General features: G+C 40.7%; 1 protein-coding gene across 3 annotated transcripts in view; it reads right to left on the reverse strand.

The window, feature by feature from the left end:
• DYNC2H1 (dynein cytoplasmic 2 heavy chain 1) overlaps window positions 1–21,874 on the reverse strand; it is a 164,829-nt gene that overhangs the window by 22,328 nt on the left and 120,627 nt on the right. For all 3 annotated transcript variants that reach the window (XM_083499074.1, XM_083499072.1, XM_083499073.1), the window contains 2 exons: window positions 6,362–6,478; window positions 132–341 (listed from right to left, as the gene is read on the reverse strand). In XM_083499074.1, the coding sequence (XP_083355200.1) occupies window positions 132–341; window positions 6,362–6,478 (327 nt within the window). The remainder of the gene's footprint in view (window positions 1–131; window positions 342–6,361; window positions 6,479–21,874) is intronic.

Consider the following 21,874-nt stretch of genomic DNA (forward strand, 5'->3'; position numbering starts at 1 on the left):
TGAGTCACACAAGAATCTAACTGAAGATTAAAACTTGCACTTATCTAAATTAGTTGGCTTTGATTCAAGCTTGCCATATTTACAGAATAAAGATGTATTATGTACAACGAGAATTTAAAAGAAGACCTTACCTTTTGGTTTAGCAAAGCGCTTGCTAGTTGTTGTACTTCTGAACTCAACAGCGAGGTTCCTCTGATGACTTTACTGAGAGCAGCGAGAGACAGATGAATACTCTGAACTAAGCGAATGGCATTGAACTGTTCAAGAATAATGAATGAAAGGATTGGAGATCCTTGACGCTCAGAAGGAGGGGACACCTTCTGATGAATCAGATTTGAATTCTAAAAGGGGAAAAAAATGTTATTCAGTGGGGTGACACAGGGTATTATTTTGTCCCTAATGCTACCCAACATATATATGAAGCTGTTGGGACTCGTCACTAGGGGGGTTTGGAACAGGGTATCATCAGTGATGCTAAATTCTATTTCTCCATTACACTGGAGTCAGGAGAACCTGTACAAGCCTTGGTCTGGTGCCTGGATGCATTGCTGGACTGGATGGGGGTCAATAAACTAAGCCTGAATCCTGGAAAGATGGGAGAATGTGTGGGTGGGTTGTTCCTGTGTCAAGGAGAACACAGGACTGCCAGTTCTGGATGGGGTGGCACTCTCTCTAAAGGAGCAGGTACACATTGTGAGGGTACTCCTTGACACATCTCTGTGAGCGGTGTCCAACGTGACCCACGTGGCCAAGAGTGTTTTTTGCCAGCTCTGGCTGGTACACCATTTGTAACCATTCTTGTAATGTGACAGCCTGACCACAGAAGTGCATGTGCTGGTAACCTCAAGCCTTGATTACCATAACCTGTTTTATGTGTCATGCCTTGTATCTCGTCCAAAAGCTTCATCTAGTGCATTAATGGTCACTGAATAATGCTCCTGTGCATTATGAGCAGACGTTGTTTGTTTTCTGAGACAGGTCAATTATGAAATTTGGTTTTATTCCTAGCTAAAAGCCTACACACACACACACACACACACACACACACACACACATAAATCAGGAAGTAAACAATGTTTTAAATAGACTCTAACAAGTGAATTATACATGATGAACCTGAAACTCGTATTTTGGGGAAACATCTGATGCTGTAGTTTAAATGCAGCTAATTAGTGCTTCCTCTTCAATAATCAATGTTCTTAAATCCCCAGAACTCTGCAAATTGCTCAGCTAAAGCCATTAGCAGAAGATTACTTCAGATACAATTTTCTGTTTCCTGATTTCCCCCAAAATCAAGCTTTGAAATCATATTATATGTAATGCGGAAAAAAACTACACAGGCTAAAAGTCTTTACATAAATTATACATTTACAGCATTAAATTTTCTTTTTTGATAATTGTACAATAAGATCACTCATTTTTATCAGCTGGTTTTGAGTTGGTTCTGATGATATGCCAACCTGAAGTTTGTTTTAAAAAAGCTATTCACATATGCAAGTGAGTGTGCGCCTCTCTTCCAGCATTCTGGCCAATGCTTGTAATGGCACTGAGACAACTGGCAAGCACTCAGCACTTATTTTTAAATTTTATAAAACTACATTTTATTTAATTAATAAACCCATGGGAAAGCATGTTCAGAGATTTCTTCGTTTGACTCACAAACCATGGAGACCAAAACATTTATGTATATGCCAAAAGGTTACATTAAAGCAAGCTCTTCTCACATTTTCATTAGAAACAGATTACATATATATGATTTTACCTATCTATTGTTTTAATGTAGCCTAATTTGCGCATATATATATATATATATATATATATTACTCTGTGGAAAGAAAGTTACAATTGAACATGCCAAACTATTTCCACAATGGACTAATTCTTGCTATATGCGTACAAGTGTGCTGAACTAAATTTCAGAAGAGCACAGTGGCTGACTTATTTAGATTTTAATTCAATATGTAGAAAAAAGTTATCAATCACATTTACTATATGGTACAGCAGTGACAAATACTTTCATTGCCTGTCAGTTTTTACCAAGAAGTTGCTTCAGAAAATGGCCTGACGGCTGCAACTGATTTAGGTGGCTTTTCATGGGCTTCATTTACCACTCTCTTTCCAGTCACCATTGTCAAAAGAAAGGAAAATAAATAGGAAAGCTCTGCCAGAATTTATTTTGACAACGTTAGCACACCACATTATTCTTGTTGTCAGCTGCGCTGTTCCCACATTTATATAGTGAGTTTCTTCACCACCAATCCATATCACTGATATCTACTAGTGGAAAAAAATCACTACACAATGGCTCACACAGTGGGTCCTACTAAATGGGGTCATGGGGTGGGAAATTCATCATGGTGGTGCCAATTATTACATATATTTAGGTGCCAGGCAAAAACATTGTTCTGCCAAGCCTTTGGCTAATTCAATGATCTATGGCCTTTTAAACTATGTACGGGTTATTGTTTTTATTTGTTATTGCGGCATGCATTTTTGTGTTTTTATATTGTAAACTGCCTTGTGATCTTAGGATGAAGGTCTGTATAGAAATGTAATTAATTAGAAATTGTATAGAAATTATAATAATAGTAATAATAATAATCCATGTGGTGAATATAAGATCCAGTCCAGATTCAGTTATCATGTACAGTCATATCTCGGGTTGCGAACATGATCCATGCGGGAGGCGCGTTCGCAAGCCACAGCGTTCGCAGCCTCAAGCACTGTATCTGCGCACGTCCATGACGCGTTTAGATTCTTCTGCGCATGTGCATGACGTTGTTTTGCGCTTCTGCGCATGCGCCGAAACCCGGAAGTAACTCGCAGCGTTCGTAACCTGAGGTATAACTGTACTCATTTCTAGTGATAGGAATTTGCTACATAGACACAAATACTTCGCAACACTTTTGCATTCCGTGTCTGGTTTCAAAATTATCCTATTCATGAACTTTTCTTGAAAACGGCACAGATGATCTGCGACTGCCACAATGTGTCTTCACTGACTACAAACTACAATAGGATAGAAGCCTTAGTGGTCAAGTCATTTTTTTTTGTGATCAGCACCAACTCCAGGACTGCCATATTTTAAACAGTGAAAATCCGGACAGAAAAGTTGTTGGGGGGTTTTTGAGGCAGTGGAAGACAGGAGTGCCTGGCGTGCTCTGGTCCATGGGGTCGAGAAGAGTCGGAAACACGACTAAACGACTAAACAACAACAACCAAGTTGTGCACAAGGGTTTGCTGGGGAGTTCCTGCAGTTCAGTGGCACTTAGAATGCCCCTATACGAATTGCAGCATAAAATCAGAGATTTATATTGCCACACCCCAGTGCCTGTGACTCAGTTGAGAGGTAGAGCTTTTTCTCTGACAGCATGATCAGAGGCAAAGAAAGCGACTGTGTGATTGCTATGGTGACTAAATTTGTGGACCCTTGAAAAATCCTCACAAACTGTTGCAGAGACTCCTAGTAACAGTATCATGCAAATTACTTTTGTGGGGTATCTCCTGCTCAAAACAGGGAAATAATACTTTTAGAGAAACTTTGTAATGATAAGTGGTTCCACTTTAGTGCAGTACAATGAAAGTAATTTAGTTTATTGACTACAGAACTACACCCCAAGTATTACAAACATACGCATCATCATTATTATTATAATATTTTTTTTAAAAAATGGCTACGCTTTGCAGAACTGTTCATTATAATATTTAGTAACAAAAATTCTGTAGTTTAGTAAGCTGTGGAGAGATGTCAAGTTTTCATAATTTTCTTAGTGAAATATATTTTAAATATACATTAATGTGTACTAAAGAGAACTATTAAAATTATTTCAAGTCCGCAATGTTTCCTCACTTAAAAATTAAAGTATTTCAAAATTAATTATAATTTTGAGGGGCACAAACGGCACTTAATGCTGATTAGTATTCTTAACTGAGTAATTTTTAATTCAAAATGACCATCAGAAAGAAATGTGTCTATTAGTTAATCATATTGATTTTAATAAAATATAAAATGCAGTGAGTAATTATGTAGATTAAAAATGGAAAGTGATTCATCCAAAGGAATTTGGAAAGAGGCATCTATATTAAAAAATATTCATAGTTTTTCAGGTATGAAAGTATAATTTTTGGTTGGCAGTTTCTACTAACTGAAGCAGGAAGATAATAATTCTGGTCCTTACTTGAGCAGATCTGCATACATATCCCACAACTAATGGTTTTCAAAGTCGGTTTTGACAGTGCCAACAGTCAACCTGGATGATTTCCAAGCAATGATTGAAAATGTCCAAGCCCAGCACATCAACTCACAACTGAGATATTTGGCTACAACAGATAAAAGCTGCAATGCTGGCTTAAGAAAGGGAGCACCACAATAATTTTTTTCAGGTGTTACCTATATGCATTTACTAAATGCGCAAAGGGGAAGAGGGATCATCTACAGAGGTGAGCTAAAAGCTGGATTCAAGTGGAATCCTGTATGTGCTGGTCAATACTCATGACAGCATTTCCACACACTAATGTCATTGGCTTCTTTTTTTAAAAAAATAATGTTTATTAGTTTACAACAAAAACAAAAACACACAATAATTTCACATCCAATTTTTCACAAATTATCTCTTTTCTGGACTTCCTTCAGCTTTTCCGTAAATCATCAATAGTCGTTATTTAAATTACGCATTCCTTAGGTTTGTATTGTCATTATTTAAACCTTTCTTTTTCTATTCCCTTCAAACAATACTTCTCAAATTTCACAGTGCTTCTTTTTTTTCTTTTTTTAAATATATATTTTATTCAGGATTTTCTTGTTTTACAGAAGTGTAGTGCCTTGTATTTTTTTGCCCCATGTAACATTTTTACAAATCCATTTCATTTGTTGAGGCATTAGGGGGAGAAGAAAAGAAAAAAGAAAAAAGAAGGGGGATGGAGAGAGGGAAGATGGATAGGGGTGGGGTCGGGTGGCAGTGTTTCTATTATGTTTAATGTATGTAGAGTTTGGTGTCAGCGTTGCTTGTGTTGTTCACTTGTGTTCCTTTGGTGGTGAGAGAGGTTGGGGTTGGCCTAGGGTGTGATTGTTTGCTTGTGATTGGCTGTGGTGATCTTTGTTTTTGTGTGGGGGTGAGGTGGGTGGGTGTTTTGGATCAGGTTAGCCATATTGATTTGTATGCTGTTGGTGGATTATTGTCACTGTCCTGTTGGGCTGTGTATGTGATAAAGGGGAGCCATACCGGGGTGAAGGCATCTTCTTCTGTTTGTCCCCGTGTCAGTTTCAGTTTATTAGTTAATTTTTCTAGTAGGGCTGTTTCCCATACTATTTGGTACCATTGGTCTATGCTTACTCCTGACAGGTCTCTCCAGTGTCTGGTTATGGTGTTTCTGGCTGCTGAGAGCAGGTGGGTTATGAGTTCTTTGTGGTGTAAATCCCTCTAGCGTTATCTGTCCCTCACTTATACTTTTCAGATATTCCACAAATTTTTCCCAGTCCTCAATGAATTTTTGGTCTCTTAGATATCTAATTTTCCCAGTCAATTTATCCAACTCAGCATAGTCTAACAGCTTCATTCTCCATTCTTCCATCGTCGGTATTTCCTGTTGTTTACTAATGCCATTGGCTTCATCCAATTCATTGCTTATTTGTTTACATTTATATTTCCCACTCACAGCAATGACTTAAGGTTGATACTGAAAGGGACATAATTCAAATTTTGGCTTTGGAAGTAACTTCATGTCAGCAGTATAAAACTAACATGTTTCCTTTAGGCCTCTGCCATAGTCATTATTGTCTCCTAAATGTACAGATTTCTCATCCATTCTCACTCCAGTTATCTAATTATTGTACTCATTTTTAAAACAATATACAAAGAATACATGTAGTATTCAAACAGATGATGAAAATCAAAACAAATTTACATAAACCTGTATATATTACAGAATTTATTTTAGTCAAAATTTAACAAGGAACTGCAGATCCTTTGAATATGCCACAATGGTACAGAAAATAGAATCGACCCATACAGAAAATAAACTTTTTAAAAAAATCTAGTCCTTAGCAATTATATTGAGCAGTGCTACTTCCGGAGATATGCTTACTACCTGTGAAGTGATATTACTTGTCTCTTGAAAAACTTGTACCAAAAATAGGTCTACCTTACTACAACCTGCAGCCACATTCTTTTCTCTTATAGAAAAAAAATGCATCAGTTGAAAGGAGTCTTTGGTTCCAACAAAATATTATCTGAAATCCATGTTGTACTGGAATTCCCTTTCTGTGGAATGCCCATCTTTCAAATGAATGATACAGACATTTTACCTAGACTGTTCTATTGAAAGTAACACTGAAAACTTTACCAACAAATGACCCTCTTACCTGATTAAGCTTCTTCCATAGATTGAGGACTGGAGAAAGCTCATTAGACCAGATTTCCCTGTCAAATTTGCAGCCAGCAGTTACAGACCTGCTCAAGATCCGAAGCTGTGAAATTACCTGTGAGATAAAAAGATAATATGACAGTGTGTGAACACTTAGACAATTCTCTAGTAAGGTTATGGGTAAGTCAAATAAACAGAATTGTCTTCTGGAGGTTGGGGTGGAATCAAGCACTTCAAATCCGACTCAAGGCTGCAGTACCCTAACTATACATATACATGAATATACATATACATGAATATACATATACATGAATATACATATGCATGTATATTCATGATGGCAATGCAACTATAGCAATCATAAATATGTGCAGGATTAAATCACATATTATTGAAATCCTTGTGATATGGTAGGAGAAGGAAGCAAGCATACATTGTCTTGCTCAGGGGTCGGCAAACTATGGTCCGCGGGCTGGATCTGGCCCAATTGCCCTCTGGATTCGGCCCACGAATGGTTCTGCAACCACCGCTTGGATCGGTGCGATCACCATTTTTTCCCCGGGCGCCATTTTTTTGCGATCCCCCCCCCCCGGACTAAATCTCCCAGCATGCTCTGAGGTTGCTCAGACTTCCGCAATACTGGCCAATCCGAAGCCTTAGCAACCTCAGGCCTCCCCTCCACTGGCCGGTTTGACGCGAGCTGGCGGCCAATGGCGACCCTTCCCGAGACTCGCTGCTCCAATCGGGGCGAGGCGCAGGGCAGGGCGCCTTGTTGACATCTAGCTCCGAGAAGGGAGGAGGAGAAGCGAAGGGGCGGGAAGAAGAGGGCCAGCGAGGAGGGAGGAGGAGGAAGAGGAGGAGGACTCTTCTATGCTGCTTGGCGGTGGCACATTAGCAGCACGGTCATGGACACCCCGGGGTAGGGCCCTTCCCGGCAGGGTGACTGCAGCCTCTCCGCACAAACTGAGACCCTCCCCAGCCCAGCCCAGCCCGCTCCGTCTGAACGTGGTGAGTAGAGGTATCTCAGCCGCTCTGTCTCTGAGGGAGGGAGTGTGCGCATGCATGCACACGTGGTCTGACCCACCACAAGTTCTGAGGGACAGTGAACCAGTCCCCCACAGAAAAAGTTTGCTGACCCCTGGTCTTGCTGCTATCACTATTGAGGCAGAGATGCTGGCATTTGAGACAGTCAGCTGTAATAAGACAGCTGTAAGAGACAGTCAGCTGTAAGAATGCCATGCACACCCCTCATGCGCCTGTCTTGCAATAAGCCTCGCTAGAGGCTCTGGTGAAGGGGGGGGGAATCTTTCCAACAAGGAATATTAAAAAATAAGCTGCATTTATTAGTTTTGATCGTAGCAAGAAATCAGTATTTTATCTTTTAAAAAAAAGTTCAACTGGGATTTTTGGAGGTTTAAGTGGGATAGTTTCATTTTACTTCACCCTTGTTGGAATAATAAAATATCTATGAATTGTTATGCATTTTTTTCACAGCAATGCAGTAGTATTGCCCACACTGACATTTATTTATCTTATCAATATTTACAGGCTGCCCTGTAACAGAGCTGTCAGGGTAGCTCCCAAGAAGAAATGAAACAGTTTTAAATTCAAGATCAATAAAATAGCGGCATGTTTATTTTCTGTTTACAGGTTATTTAAAGTGGTTGTTTCTTCTAAGATTTTAAAACTACAGTGTAGTTCCTGTTTTGCTTGGCCACACAGAACTTTTGAAATAAATAAACATTAATCTTTCTCTAGAGCAAACTATTTAGTTGTTAAATAGTCAGAATTATCCACTTAAAGTCCACCAGTGCATTTTTGATTGATTTTCTAATCTTCAAAAATGTGTGATGATGCACTGTTTCATTTTCTTTGTTTGTCTGATAAATTATGTACTGTTGTTTGGTTCAGTGAAAGCAAATTAAAATAATTTATCAGAGTTGCTAGAACATGAAGCCTCACTAGTTGGTAGTCTGTGGAAGTATTATTTTAACTTTTATAATTGTTGCTATCGATTAATTTGCTAAACATTGAAGAAAACAAATTCAAGCTTTAAAAGGAACATAGACACAAATGGGAATTTTTTTTTAACATTTCCATTCTCAAACTAGATACAAAAAAATTTGAATTTTGATGGAAATGCATCACTTAACTTATTGGGAATGTTTTGTTCCCTTGAAAATCGAAAATGCAACCTTGCTTTTTCTGAGCAGAAGCAATATTTCTGCTACTAGATAAAAGAGATTTATACTAAGCCATATACCGTATTTTTCCGTGTATAAAACACCCCAGTGTATAAGATAACCCCTAATTTTTGAGCCCAAAATTAAGAAATAAATATTTTAAACATTCCATGTATAAGAAGACCCCCAATTTTAAACTTTAAAAAATGGGGGGAAATATATTCTTATACATGGGAAAATACAGTAATTAGATGCCCCCCTCCTATTCCTCCCAACATATATAGGATTACAAAAAAAATCCTGTCAAATGAGTATATTTTATTGCACTCATATTAGCCAAACTAATCTTTATCTGGTCTCTTAAGAGGAGCAAAATGAAGGTGAAGACTAGTAATTATTTCTTTCATAGGCCAAAACAGAAAAAAGTTTCTCATGCCCTTAGCTGAGTGGTTAACATAACACCAATTTTTTAAAAAAGCTCAGGGTGAATCCTGGAAGTTACACACTGGTTACTTTAATGCTTGTTTCTGGAAAACTGAAAGAGGGGGAAACACTCTAAACCACTATGAACCAATAATGCACTCTGTTTCTAAAGAAAAGAACCCTCAAACAAGCAAAGAAGCCACCTTTGTATATAAAAAAAATCTTAGCTTGTGACTGAAGTTCTTGCAATCTAAACAACAATCTAAGTACTAGCGGAAAAAGTGCTGTGGAGTTCAAATGAGAATGCAAAGGGCAAGCTGGAAGCCTGGAAAGCAAACTTGGGGTTAGAAAGGCCAGAAATTGAAGAGGTGCTTGCACACTATTTCTTCTTAAGAAAAGTAGAGCCTTTTCCATGGCACAATGCAATGTTAGTGCTGAAAATCCTCTCCCATCCTGAACTTCATAATACTATGTGGCAGTCCTAACCCACCTGAGTTAAATAATTCTACCTTACATTTTAGTTCATGGGCAGGCAAACTAAGGCCAGGGGCCAGATCCGGCCCAATCGGCTTCTGAATCTGGCCCACGGACAGTCCGAGAATCAGCATGTTTTTACATGAGTAGAATGTGTCCTTTTATTTAAAATGCATCTCTGGGTTATTCTGTGGGGCATAGAAATTTGTTCATTTCCCCCCCAAAATATAGTCCGGCCCCCCACAAGGTCTGAGGGACAGTGGACCGGCCCCCTGCTGAATAAGTTTTCTGACCCCTGTTCTTTCCCATCCATTAATGAACTAAGCCACTAGATGCAAAGGTTGATAGGAAAGGCTCTCTATACACATGAATACAGAAAGGGTTGATTTTTCATAAGAAATGTACAATTTAAAGGATAAAATCTGAACTGGAAAATAATATATGAACTAAAAGTTGCTTTAATTTTTAGTAACTACATGCATATGTTTAAGTTAATTTTTATATATATTAAAAAAATGATTCTGTCTGCAATGTAGTTTAGCTACAGATTTTCCCTACTCTATATTAAATATGGCTAAACCATTTGTTTATTTAAGCAAATCTACTCAACAGTTTTAACAAGTCACAGAATGTAAACATACATTAAATTCAAAGATAAGTGACAAAAATGAGTTTTGTACAGCTTCTGCAGAATTATCTCTTCAAAACTCTGTGGCAGACTTTTGTACTAAAGTACAAAATCTTTAATGACTTGATTATTTTTTCTTATAAAATCAGCCAATAAACCTTCTTCTACATTTTCACCTCCCCATCAATAGGAAAATAAAAAGGCAAGTACTCTACTGCCACCTACCATATTTAGTTACTGTATAATATATGTGACAGAAATGTTATTTCCTCAGATTTTATCACCTCCCTTGAAAATATACTATTTTTTACCATGTTAATGGCAACAGACAGTTTTCAAAATAGGTAGCGGCATCTAAAAATTATGTTATGTGCCCTGAATAAACACTAGCAAAGAAACTCATGAAAGATGACCCTGATTCAATCCAAACACAGAAAAGCTATTTTCAGTCACGTGGTCCACTTTTGATGAATGTAAAATGGAGCCTATTTTCCAATGCAGTGATTTCCTGCCTCTACTTAACTGCAAGAAAGACTCTTTGGGGAGGTACACATAAACAACTTATTCTTCTCCTAGCCTTTTGCTGGAGCAGGCTGAGGTGTCAAATGATATTTTGCTTCATCTGTACTTTACTGGCTTTCATCGTCTGAAAGAATAACTTTCTGACAGTAAAGACAGTGGAATGGACTCCCTCGGGAGGTGGTGGAGCCTCTGTCATTAAGCAGAGGTTGGATGTCAATCTGTCATAGGTGCTTTAGCTGAGTTTCCTGCATTGCGGGGGGCTAGGCTAGATGCTCTGGGGATAATAATAATAATAATAATAATAATAATAATAATAATAATAATTTATTTATACCCCGCCCATCTGGCTGGGTTTCCCCAGCCACTCTGGGCGGCTTCCAACTGAATATTAAAAACAATACAGCATTAGACATTAAAAACTTCCCTAAAGAGGGCTGCCTTCAGTTGTCTTTTAAAAGTAAAATTCCAACCCTACAATTCTATGACTGTAACTGCTGTGCTTACTAATAAGTATAGGTAAAGGACCCCTGGACAGTTAAGTCCAGAATTCAACTATGGGGTGGGGCGCTCATCTCTGCTTCCAGGCCAAGGGAGCCTGGAAGTTTGTCCGCAGACAGCTTTTCCAGGTCATGCGGCCAGCATGACTAAACTGCTTCTGGTGCAACGGGACACCATGACGGGAGCCAGAGCGCAGTTTTATTTATCTTCTCAAACTGGTATGCTTTTGAACGGCTAGGTTGCCAGGAACTGGAACAGAGCAACGGGAGGTCACTCCGTTGCATGGATTTGAGCTGCCTACTTTTGATCGGCAAACCCAAGAGGTTCAGTGGTTTAGACCACAGCACCACCCATCTATATCTATCTATCTATCTATCTATCTATCTATCTATCTATCTATGTGGTGCTGTGGTATATGCTAGCACAGTACTTAGTGTTAAGGATACATCTCTACTGGACAAAATTATGGGTAGGTCCATATTGGAAACCTCAACTTATGCAGCGAGAGGAAGGTTAGATAAGAAGCAATAGTGCACTGTTCTATGTCAGGGCTGGCAGGTTGAAAACACACTCAAGGTGGTCAACCCTGAAGACAGGCAGCACATGGCAAATGAGTGTAGAGAGTGCAGGGTGAGGCAAAACAGCTGGGGGACAAACAAGGTCAGAGGATCCGTAGAAGATTCTGAGGATTTTAGGCCAAGGTGAAAACAGAAAACCTTCAGCTCTTGTGCCAGCTGACAAATGGGTCATACCGGCCATGTCAGCAAAGAGGCTGCAGTACTTCCTTCTGGCTACCTTCATTGCCAATGGAAAACAGGTTCAAGACACCAGCTGCTCGCTAGTTTGGCAAGCTGACACGAGCGTTGTTAACCAGCTCTCCTTGTCAGCAGTTCTACCATGAGAGAACCATATCTGAGGGAGTGTGGAAGAAACTGGCTGGATCAGATCCCTAATTTGCAGTACAAATAATGTTACATGGAAGGAAAGCTTCAGTCAACATATTTCCAGAAAAGAATGCTAAAGACTTAAGCCCTAATGTTAAAATCCTTTGTCTCTTGTAATTTGACACTCCTGAAAATGAATTGTTTGTATTTTGGGAAGCTTCCTAGTGCTTGGTTAGATTTAATGTTTGTATTAAGTTAAGTATTTAAATCGAGGGTTACATGAAATCCAACGTTTTACAAATGTTTAAAAAAAGAAAACTGGGATTCTTTCCGTAAGCCTGCCATGAAATGTGTTTTTAAGTATGAAAAATTAAACTGCATAAGCTTCCTCAGTGCTTACACCAAATGTCATTTACATTTTTTATCATTTATTTACTTATATCACTGAGAACTTGACTAAGGATCTGTTAGCATGAGACAGTACTAAAGATTCGTAACTACAATAATGGCACTCTTTGTCAGGATAGTGAATATTATGAGAACATAGATTGTCTCAGTATCCTTCCAATATGCATTCTAGTCTTGTGCATGTCCAAACTATAATTTATGGCAGTGATTTGCAAGATGAGGTTTTTACTAAGTATCAGAAGTAAAATGTGCAGGCTTTATACTATGTCAAGGAACTGCATCAGCATATTTTTCAAGGGAATTAGGTCTTAAAAGCTTGAATACAAATCACAGGAGACATGCTAGCTTATGCAATTTTAACTTAAGCAAACTAAAAGCGAACCTCTCTGTCACAGTGAAAAACCCATTCATTCTGCCAGCTGTGAATATGAATATCATCAAAGTTCAAAACTATGTGCCACTTGTTTCTGTGAAGAGGCCATGTACTGCATTTTATTAGGAATACAGTCAGTTAGTCTTTATCTGTATATAACCGTAAGTCATTATAAATAAGCCAAAAATGAAAAGAAAAAGGAGACCAACAAGCAAACTGATGGATATACTGTGTGTGAACAAACCAAGGGAGTACATTCATTTGAACTGTCCCAGTTACAAAACACAGGGAGACATAGACCCGGTTTGCACCCCTCCTTGCACCTAAGAAACTTGTCAGACATGCAATGCCACTAGATGTTCCATGGCTAGGTAAAATATTTGAATAGGGCATATGCATGTAAAATGCAGCATATGAAGGTCTACAGATCACATTGATATTCTAGATAAGATCCATTATTTGGCCATAAAGTCTGGGCCTACATACAATTGATTTTATACATGAACACTGTAATGAAGCATTACACCCATGACTGAAGGAGGAAAGTTCTGCCAGTTGGGAAGGAGGCAAAGCACTTTCTAGCTCCACCACCATACAATAAAGAGAGGATGAGAGAGTTGCTGCTGGGCATGGATGCTGCTGTGAGAAGCAGAGAAAAAACTCTGCTAAAATTCAGGCTTTCCTCTCTCTCTGTGCAGCAGTGGCAGCAGGTGGAGGGGAGACAAAGGAGAGAAAGGAGCTTCTTTCTCCCTTTCAGCCCCGCCCGCCCCCCATGACTGCCACAAACTGCTCTCTGAAGTGCCCCCACTCCATTGAACATTGCTGCTGAAACAAGTGGTGGAGGGGGGAGATGCTTCAGAGAGCAGTTAGGCAAACTTCTCTCTGAAGTGCCTCCCGCACTCCTTTAAAAGGGGGTGGGATAGCCTGTGAGGGGATAGGCAAATGGGTGGGTTAAGGTATAAAGAGAGGATGGGTTGGCCACGTGTTGGGAAAGGGGGGTCGGCAAAGGGAATGGCAAGGGGAGCGAACAGGGGAGGTAGTCCCTAGTAATAAGGTATATTTGTCTAGATCCAGCAGCAGCAGCAGCAGCAGCAGCAGCAGCAAAAACAGCACCTCCTCAGCATCTGTATAACTTGCAGGCAGAAAAAATGTCCTGGTTCTGTTCAGTCATTTGTTATATGGATTTATTCTGCTTTGCATCTCACTCCTCCAATTTAACTAAGAATGTATAGTAACTTTGTTTGCATGTAACACTAAGTCAACAGGGACGCGGGTGGCACTGTGGGTTAAACCACAGAGCCTAGGACTTGCTGATCAGAAGGTCGGCGGTTCGAATCCCCGCGACGGGGTGAGCTCCCGTTGCTCGGTCCCTGCTCCTGCCAACCTAGCAGTTTGAAAGTACGTCAAAGTGCAAGTAGATAAATAGGTACCACTCTGGCAGGAAGGTAAACGGTGTTTCCGTGTGCTGCTCTGGTTCTCCAGAAGCAGCATAATCATGCTGGCCACATGACACCGGCTCCCTCGGCCAATAAAACGAGATGAGCGCCGCAACCCCAGAGTCGGTCACGACTGGACCTAATGGTCAGGGGTCCCTTTACCTTTGCCTCTTTAACACTAAGTCAAATCATTTTCAAGCTGCCTCTCTAGTACTGGAAGCTAAACCATGGCTTGCCTTAACATCTGTTTTGCCTCAGTTAGGTTTTTTTCTCTTCCAAACAAACCACAAGCAGTAAGCCCAGAACAAACCTTGGTTAATGCTCATTGTTTGTTTGGAGCAAGGCAAACCACAAGCTCTGATTTGGATGTAACACAAAGCCAAAGCATGAGATTCCCATAAAGTTGACAGTAACAGAGGTAATGAATATACTGTCTATTGTGTTTAGGCCACACATACATAAGCACTGGCTGACTAGGATTCCAAGGTTTTTCTTCTGAGAAAGGCATTGCATAGAAATAAGCAATCTTCTGATAGCTTTCCTCAACAGAGGGAAATCAGCTTTTTAATTACCGTATTTTTCTATTTACAGATAGGTAGCCGTGTTGGTCTGCCGTATTTTTCTATGTATAAGATGCCCCCATTTTGGGGGGCTCCAAATTAAGAAAACACCCCTCAGCATTACCCGCATATAAGACAAGCCCCAATTTTAAACCTCATTTTTTTGGTAAAAAAACCTAGTCTTATACACGGAAAAATATGGTACTTTGGATATATATGATTCGGGATAAGAAGATGGTACCATTTTGAGAAACAAACTTCTCAAATCATCATGCACCATTTAGAAAAACAACTAGTTGTTTGGCTAAGATTTTTCCTTTTTCTTTTAGTAATGCTTGTTGTTAAGTATGAACTGGGTCAAGGTGTAGTCCAAGTGGTAAGTGCCAAAGCTAAATTCCATATCTGAAATCTCAGTATCTTTATATCAGAATTTAAACTAACATGGGCTAAGGGCAGGTTTCACTTTTTCATAGTCATTTTTCATTATTATAAAAATGCACACCTTATTAATCAAAGACTTACAACTACTGTATTATCTGCTGTAAATGGCTGCTGCAACATGATGCAATGTTTCAAGGGCATCGTAAAGTATCTTTATGACAGGAATTTGCAAAGCTGAGGCTCAGAGCCGAGTTCAAAACTCCATATGGCAATAAGATAACTGAGTGTACGATTGAATAATAAAAAGCAAACAGTGCTTTATAAATGATTTCTGTATCCTTCAATTATGTGGACTAGAAGAAAACAGTGTGAATTTCATGGTTCAGGTCACGTTTATGAAAGGGTAATTTGCAGAGATCCTTGCATACAGTGATAATCGTGTCTGTGTGCATTTATATACCAAAGGCACATATGCAGAATGTCACTAACATTGCTTAGACAGAATACTGGAGTTTTCCTTTTGACTGACTATGCCACTCAGTTCGGAAATGCATTCGTGATGCAGTAAGATTTCTAAGGGGATCCCATGACTCTGCAGTCTGCTGCATTGTGCTGCAGCGTATATTTGTATTCTGCATCAAAGAAGGGCCAGCATGCTTCAACAATGGCTTTCCATGCAGAAAACACATTACAATTGAAATATAAAAAGCTAGAAATAAAAATGATTGTTTAAATGGTTAATTAAAGGATCACCAATATGATCCTTTCTCTTTACTTTTTGTTTAGGATGTAATGTTTAATACAGCAAAATGCATCCTGAAATAACCACCCCTTAATTCAGTTCACCTTTCTTATATGTTAAAGTAATTTATCAGAGGGCAGGATCTCCTGATAAAACAGGGGCTTTTCTATTGCTTCTGATATATCTTGTAAAGAGTGATTGTGTACAGTATTTCTTCAGTTAAGTAGCAGTGAATTGGACTCAGACTTTGGTAAGCTGCAAATGGGCTCACAAAGTGAACCAAAGAGTAAGGCTATAACTCCTTTCTTGTCAAAAATGATTTATGGCTATTAATTATCCATTAATCTTCATTAGATCTCAGAGAAACTCATTACACCTCAGTGTAACTGAGCTCTAACACAGACATTCCAAACATTTTTCACAGAATAAATTTTAAGTACTTGCATTTTCCTGTTCTTTTTGAATCCGAGAACAGTGCACCCAATACCCATCTCTCATGGATGGTTCAGCAGGATACCATGGCTGATGCTATCCAAAAGTCACCAAGATCTAGTAAGACCAACAAGGTCACATTTCCCCTCTCACTCTCCCTTTAGATGTCATCTATCAGCGCAACCAAGACAGATTCAGCCCCAAACAGATCTGGAGTGGATCTAGATAGTCACTTTCCTCCAGGAATGCCTTAGATAGCTCTATAGTAAAAGGTAAAGGGACCCCTGACCATTAGGTCCAGTCGTGACCGACTCTGGGGTTGCGGCGCTCATCTCGCTTTATTGGCCGAGGGAGCCGCCGTTTGTCTGCAGACAGCTTCCAGGTCATGTGGCCAGCATGACTAAGCCGCTTCTGGCGAACCAGAGCAGCACATGGAAACAGCGTTTACCTTCCCGCTGGAGCGGTACCTATTTATCTACTTGCACTTTGTGCTTTCGAACTGCTAGGTTGGCAGGAGCAGGGACCGAGCAACGGGAGCTCACCCCGTCGCAGGGATTCGAACTGCCGACCTTCTGATCGGCAAGTCCTAGATCACCTGCGTCCCAGCACTATAGTAAGTCTTGTTTAATCACTGAATTAAATCTGCAGTCATTGTTTTCCATTTCTTTCTGTTACCAGAATCAGAACATTAGAAAATACACCAGATTTAATGGAACTCATGTATGAACAAGGTAAACTGATACACAGCTTTATTATGGCCATCTTTATGTTTTTTCTGGTGAGATGTTAGCTGCAAAAGCGTATCTCAGAAGCTAGCAGATTCTCACCTTCCATTTGCCTGGTGGAGAATTGAATGCACACCACCAAAAGCAGCACTTTAATTGACTTACCCCAAATAGAAAGACATTAAACAATTGACTGGAGTCTAACATTGCACTCTAATCACTGTTGCAGAACCTTCTTTTGAGTATCTGTGCTGACAAGCAACTCAATGTACAATTAATATTGTTTGCACGCCACCTCAAACTTTGAGCAGTGCATGATTCCAAGGTTCCAGGTGCAAAGGACAGTGAAGACTGGTATCTTTATGATATATGGCTTATTTACACGCTCACACATATACAACCTGAGCCTATGATGGAGGGGTTCACAGCATTAACACCCCAAGAGGGTTTTGCTTCTTCCATAGTCACAACCTTGGATTCTAGCAAAAATGTGGCAGAGCTCTGGCTCCCATCTGTCCAGCCTGCAAGCTTCTAATTGTCTATCATTAAATAGTTGAACTACTACATGATAATATTTTGTTTTAGGAAAAATTAGCTCAGCACATTTAAGATTTAGAGTTAGATAGTATGTATTGGAAGATGGTTTTTCTAGCTCCAATCCCCTTTTTGTATCCTAAAATAAAGCTGCAATCCCACACACACTCACCTGGTTCTAAGCCCCACTGAACACAGTGAGACTTACTTCTGAGTAGACAGACATATTATTTCACTGTAAAACTGATAACTATTTTCCATTCTCTGGCCATAGAACTGGCTCTGTGTCAATTGTTCTAAGTTTATTCCTTTGTGTGGTTCTTTCAATGTACCTGGACATATTCTAGCTAGTTATATTCACATGAGGAATGTTTTGCCTGCTAAGTTGACTGAAAATATTTCTTTAATGTAGCTTGGAAATTTTCAATAAAAACTACCCAATATTTGATAGCATATTTCATAAGATTCCAAGTAGCTGGGCTACCACTAATATCATGAGGAGTGAAATCTTCACAAAATTACAGAAAGGGGTCTTTATCATCACACTTCCCATTACTGTGATATATCAACATGAGAGAACCAAAGTTCCCCAAATCTATAGCAGAGAGGCTGTCCGTGACTCTACTAACAGATAAGATTTCCTCCTCATATGAAGAGAGAAATTCCTTCTATATATAGAGTCCTGGATAAGACAGAAGAAGAAACCAACACCTTCCTTATATTCATAGGATCAGCATGGTCTATACAACACAGGTTCAACACAACTGTTCTGAGTATGAAGAGGCATCAGATTCCTTTATCTGAATCTCATCACCTTTGATCAATTATCCCTCAGAATGAATTATTTTCCTTTGTTGTTGTTTAGTCGTTTAGTCGTGTCCGACTCTTTGTGACCCCATGGACCAGAGCACGCCAGGCACTCCTGTCTTTCACTGCCTCCCGCAGTTTGGTCAGACTCATGTTTGTAGCTTTGAGAACACTGTCCAACCATCTCGTCCTCTGTCGTCCCCTTCTCCTTGTGCCCTCCATCTTTCCCAACATCAGGGTCTTTTCCAGGGAGTCTTCTCTTCTCATGAGGTGGCCAAAGTATTGGAGCCTCAGCTTCAGGATCTGTCCTTCCAGTGAGCACTCAGGGTTGATTTCCTTAAGAATGGATACGTTTGATCTTCTTGCTGTCCATGGGACTCTCAAGAGTCTCCTCCAGCACCATAATTCAAAAGCATCAATTCTTCGGCGATCAGCCTTCTTTATGGTCCAGCTCTCACTTCCATACATCACTACTGGGAAAACCATGGCTTTAACTATACGGACCTTTGTGGGTAAGGTGATGTCTCTGCTTTTTAAGATGTTGTCTAGATTTGCCATCACCTTTCTCCCAAGGAGCAGGCGTCTTTTAATTTTGTGACTGCTGTCACCATCTGCAGTGATCATGGAGCCCAAGAAAGTAAAATCTCTCACTGCCTCCATTTCTTCTCCTTCTATTTGCCAGGAGGTGATGGGACCAGTGGCCAGGATCTTCGTTTTTTTGATGTTGAGCTTCAGACCATATTTTGCGCTCTCCTCTTTCACCCTCATTAAAAGGTTCTTTAATTCCTCCTCACTTTCTGCCATCAAGGTTGTGTCATCTGCATATCTGAGGTTGTTGATATTTCTTCCGGCGATCTTAATTCCGGTTTGGGATTCATCCAGCCCAGCCTTTCGCATGATGAATTCTGCAAATAAGTTAAATAAGCAGGGGGACAATATACAGCCTTGCCGTACTCCTTTCCCAATTTTGAACCAATCAGTTGTTCCATATCCAGTTCTAACTGTAGCTTCTTGTCCCACATAGAGATTTCTCAGGAGACAGATGAGGTGATCAGGCACTCCCATTTCTTTAAGAACTTGCCATAGTTTGCTGTGGTCGACACAGTCAAAGGCTTTTGCATAGTCAATGAAGCAGAAGTAGATGTCATTCTGGAACTCTCTAGCTTTCTCCATAATCCAGCGTATGTTTGCAATTTGGTCTCTGGTTCCTCTGCCTCTTCTAAATCCAGCTTGCACTTCTGGGAGTTCTCGGTCCACATACTGCTTAAGCCTGCCTTGTAGAATTTTAAGCATAACCTTGCTAGCGTGTGAAATGAGTGCAATTGTGTGGTAGTTGGAGCATTCTTTGGCACTTCCCTTCTTTGGGATTGGGATGTAGACTGATCTTCTCCAATCCTCTGGCCACTGCTGAGTTTTCCAAATTTGCTGGCATATTGAGTGTAGCACCTTAACAGCATCATCTTTTAAAATTTTAAATAGTTCAGCTGGAATATCATCACTTCCACTGGCCTTGTTATTAGCAATGCTTTCTAAAGCCCATTTGACTTCACTTTCCAGGATGTCTGGCTCAAGGTCAGCAACCATACTACCTGGGGTATAAGAGACATCCATTTCTTTCTGGTATAGTTCCTCTGTGTATTCTTGCCATCTCTTCTTGATGTCTTCTGCTTTTGTTAGGTCCTTCCCACTTTTGTCTTTTATTATGGAAATGTTCCTTTCATATCTCCAATTTTCTTGAACAGATCTCTGGTTTTTCCCATTCTATTGTTTTCCTCTATTTCTTTGCATTGCTTGTTTAAGAAGGCCTTCTTGTCTCTCCTTGCTATTTTTTGGAAATCTGCATTCAGTTTCCTGTATCTTTCACTATCTCCCTCACATTTTGCTTGCCTTCTCTCCCCCGCTATTTGTAAGGCCTCGTTGGACAGCCACTTTGCTTACTTGCATTTCCTTTTCATTGGGATGGTTTTAGTTGCTGCCTCTTATATAATGTTACGAGCCTCCATCCATAGTTCTTCAGGCACTCTGTCCACCAAATCTAAATCCTTAAACCTGTTCCTCACTTCCACTGTCTATTCATAAGGGATTTGACTTAGATTGTATTTTACCGGCTCAGTGGTTTTTCCTACTTTCTTCAGTTTAAGCTTGAATTTTGCTATAAGAAGCTGATGATCCGAGCCACAGTCAGCTCCAGGTCTTGTTTTTGCTGACTGTATAGAGCTTCTCCATCTTTGGCTGCAGAGAATATAATCAATCTGATTTTGATGCTGCCCATCTGGTGATGTCCGTGTGTAGAGTCCCTTCCAGTCATCATGGGACTGAAACTGCCTTGGTCGCACTGGTTGATGATCTCCGGCGGGCTAGGGACAAAGGTGAGAGCTGTTTCCTAGTTCTGCTGGATCTCTCAGCGGCGTTTGATACCATCGACCATATCCTTCTGGACCGTCTTGAGAGGCTGGGAGCTGGGGGCACTGTTATACAGTGGTTCCGCTCCTTCCTCCTGGGCCGTGTTCAGAAAGTGGTGGTGGGGGATGAGTGTTCAGACCCCTGGGCCCTCACTTGTGGGGTGCCTCAGGGTTCTGTCCTCTCCCCCATGCTTTTCAACATCTACATGAAGCCGCTGGGAGAGATCATCAGGGGATTTGGGCTGGGTGTTCATCAGTATGCGGATGATACCCAGCTCTACCTCTCTTTCAAATCAGAACCAGTGAAGGCAGTGAAGGTCCTGTGTGAGTGCCTGGAGGTGGTTGGAGGTTGGATGGCGGCTAACAGATTGAGGTTGAATCCTGACAAGACAGAAGTACTGTTTTGGGGGGACAGGAGGCGGGCAGGTGTGGAGGATTCCCTGGTCCTGAATGGGGTAACTGTGCCCCTGAAGGACCAGGTGCGCAGCCTGGGAGTCAGTTTGGACTCACAGCTGTCCATGGAGGCACAGGTCAAATCTGTATCCAGGGCAGCTGTTTACCAGCTCCATCTGGTACGCAGGCTGAGACCCTATCTGCCTGCGGACTGCCTCGCCAGAGTGGTGCATGCTCTGGTTATCTCCCGCTTGGATTACTGCAATGCGCTCTACGTGGGGCTACCTTTGAAGGTGACCCGGAAACTACAACTAATCCAGAACGCGGCAGCTAGACTGGTGACTGGGAGCGGCCGCAGAGACCACATAACACCGGTCTTGAAAGAGCTACATTGGCTCCCAGTACGTTTCCGAGCACAATTCAAAGTGTTGGTGCTGACCTTTAAAGCCCTAAACGGCCTTGGTCCAGTATATCTGAAGGAGCGTCTCCACCCCCATCGTTCTACCCGGACACTGAGGTCCAGCACCGAGGGCCTTCTGGCAGTTCCCTCACTGCGAGAAGCCAAGTTACAGGGAACCAGGCAGAGGGCCTTCTCGGTAGTGGTGCCTTCCCTGTGGAACACCCTCCCACCAGATGTCAAAGAGAACAACAACTACCACGCTTTTAGAAGACATCTGAAGGCAGCCCTGTTTCGGGAAGCTTTTAA

The sequence above is a fragment of the Podarcis liolepis genome (genome assembly GCF_965112155.1).
Source record: "Podarcis liolepis genome assembly, chromosome: 4".
Classification (NCBI taxonomy): domain Eukaryota; kingdom Metazoa; phylum Chordata; class Lepidosauria; order Squamata; family Lacertidae; genus Podarcis; species Podarcis liolepis.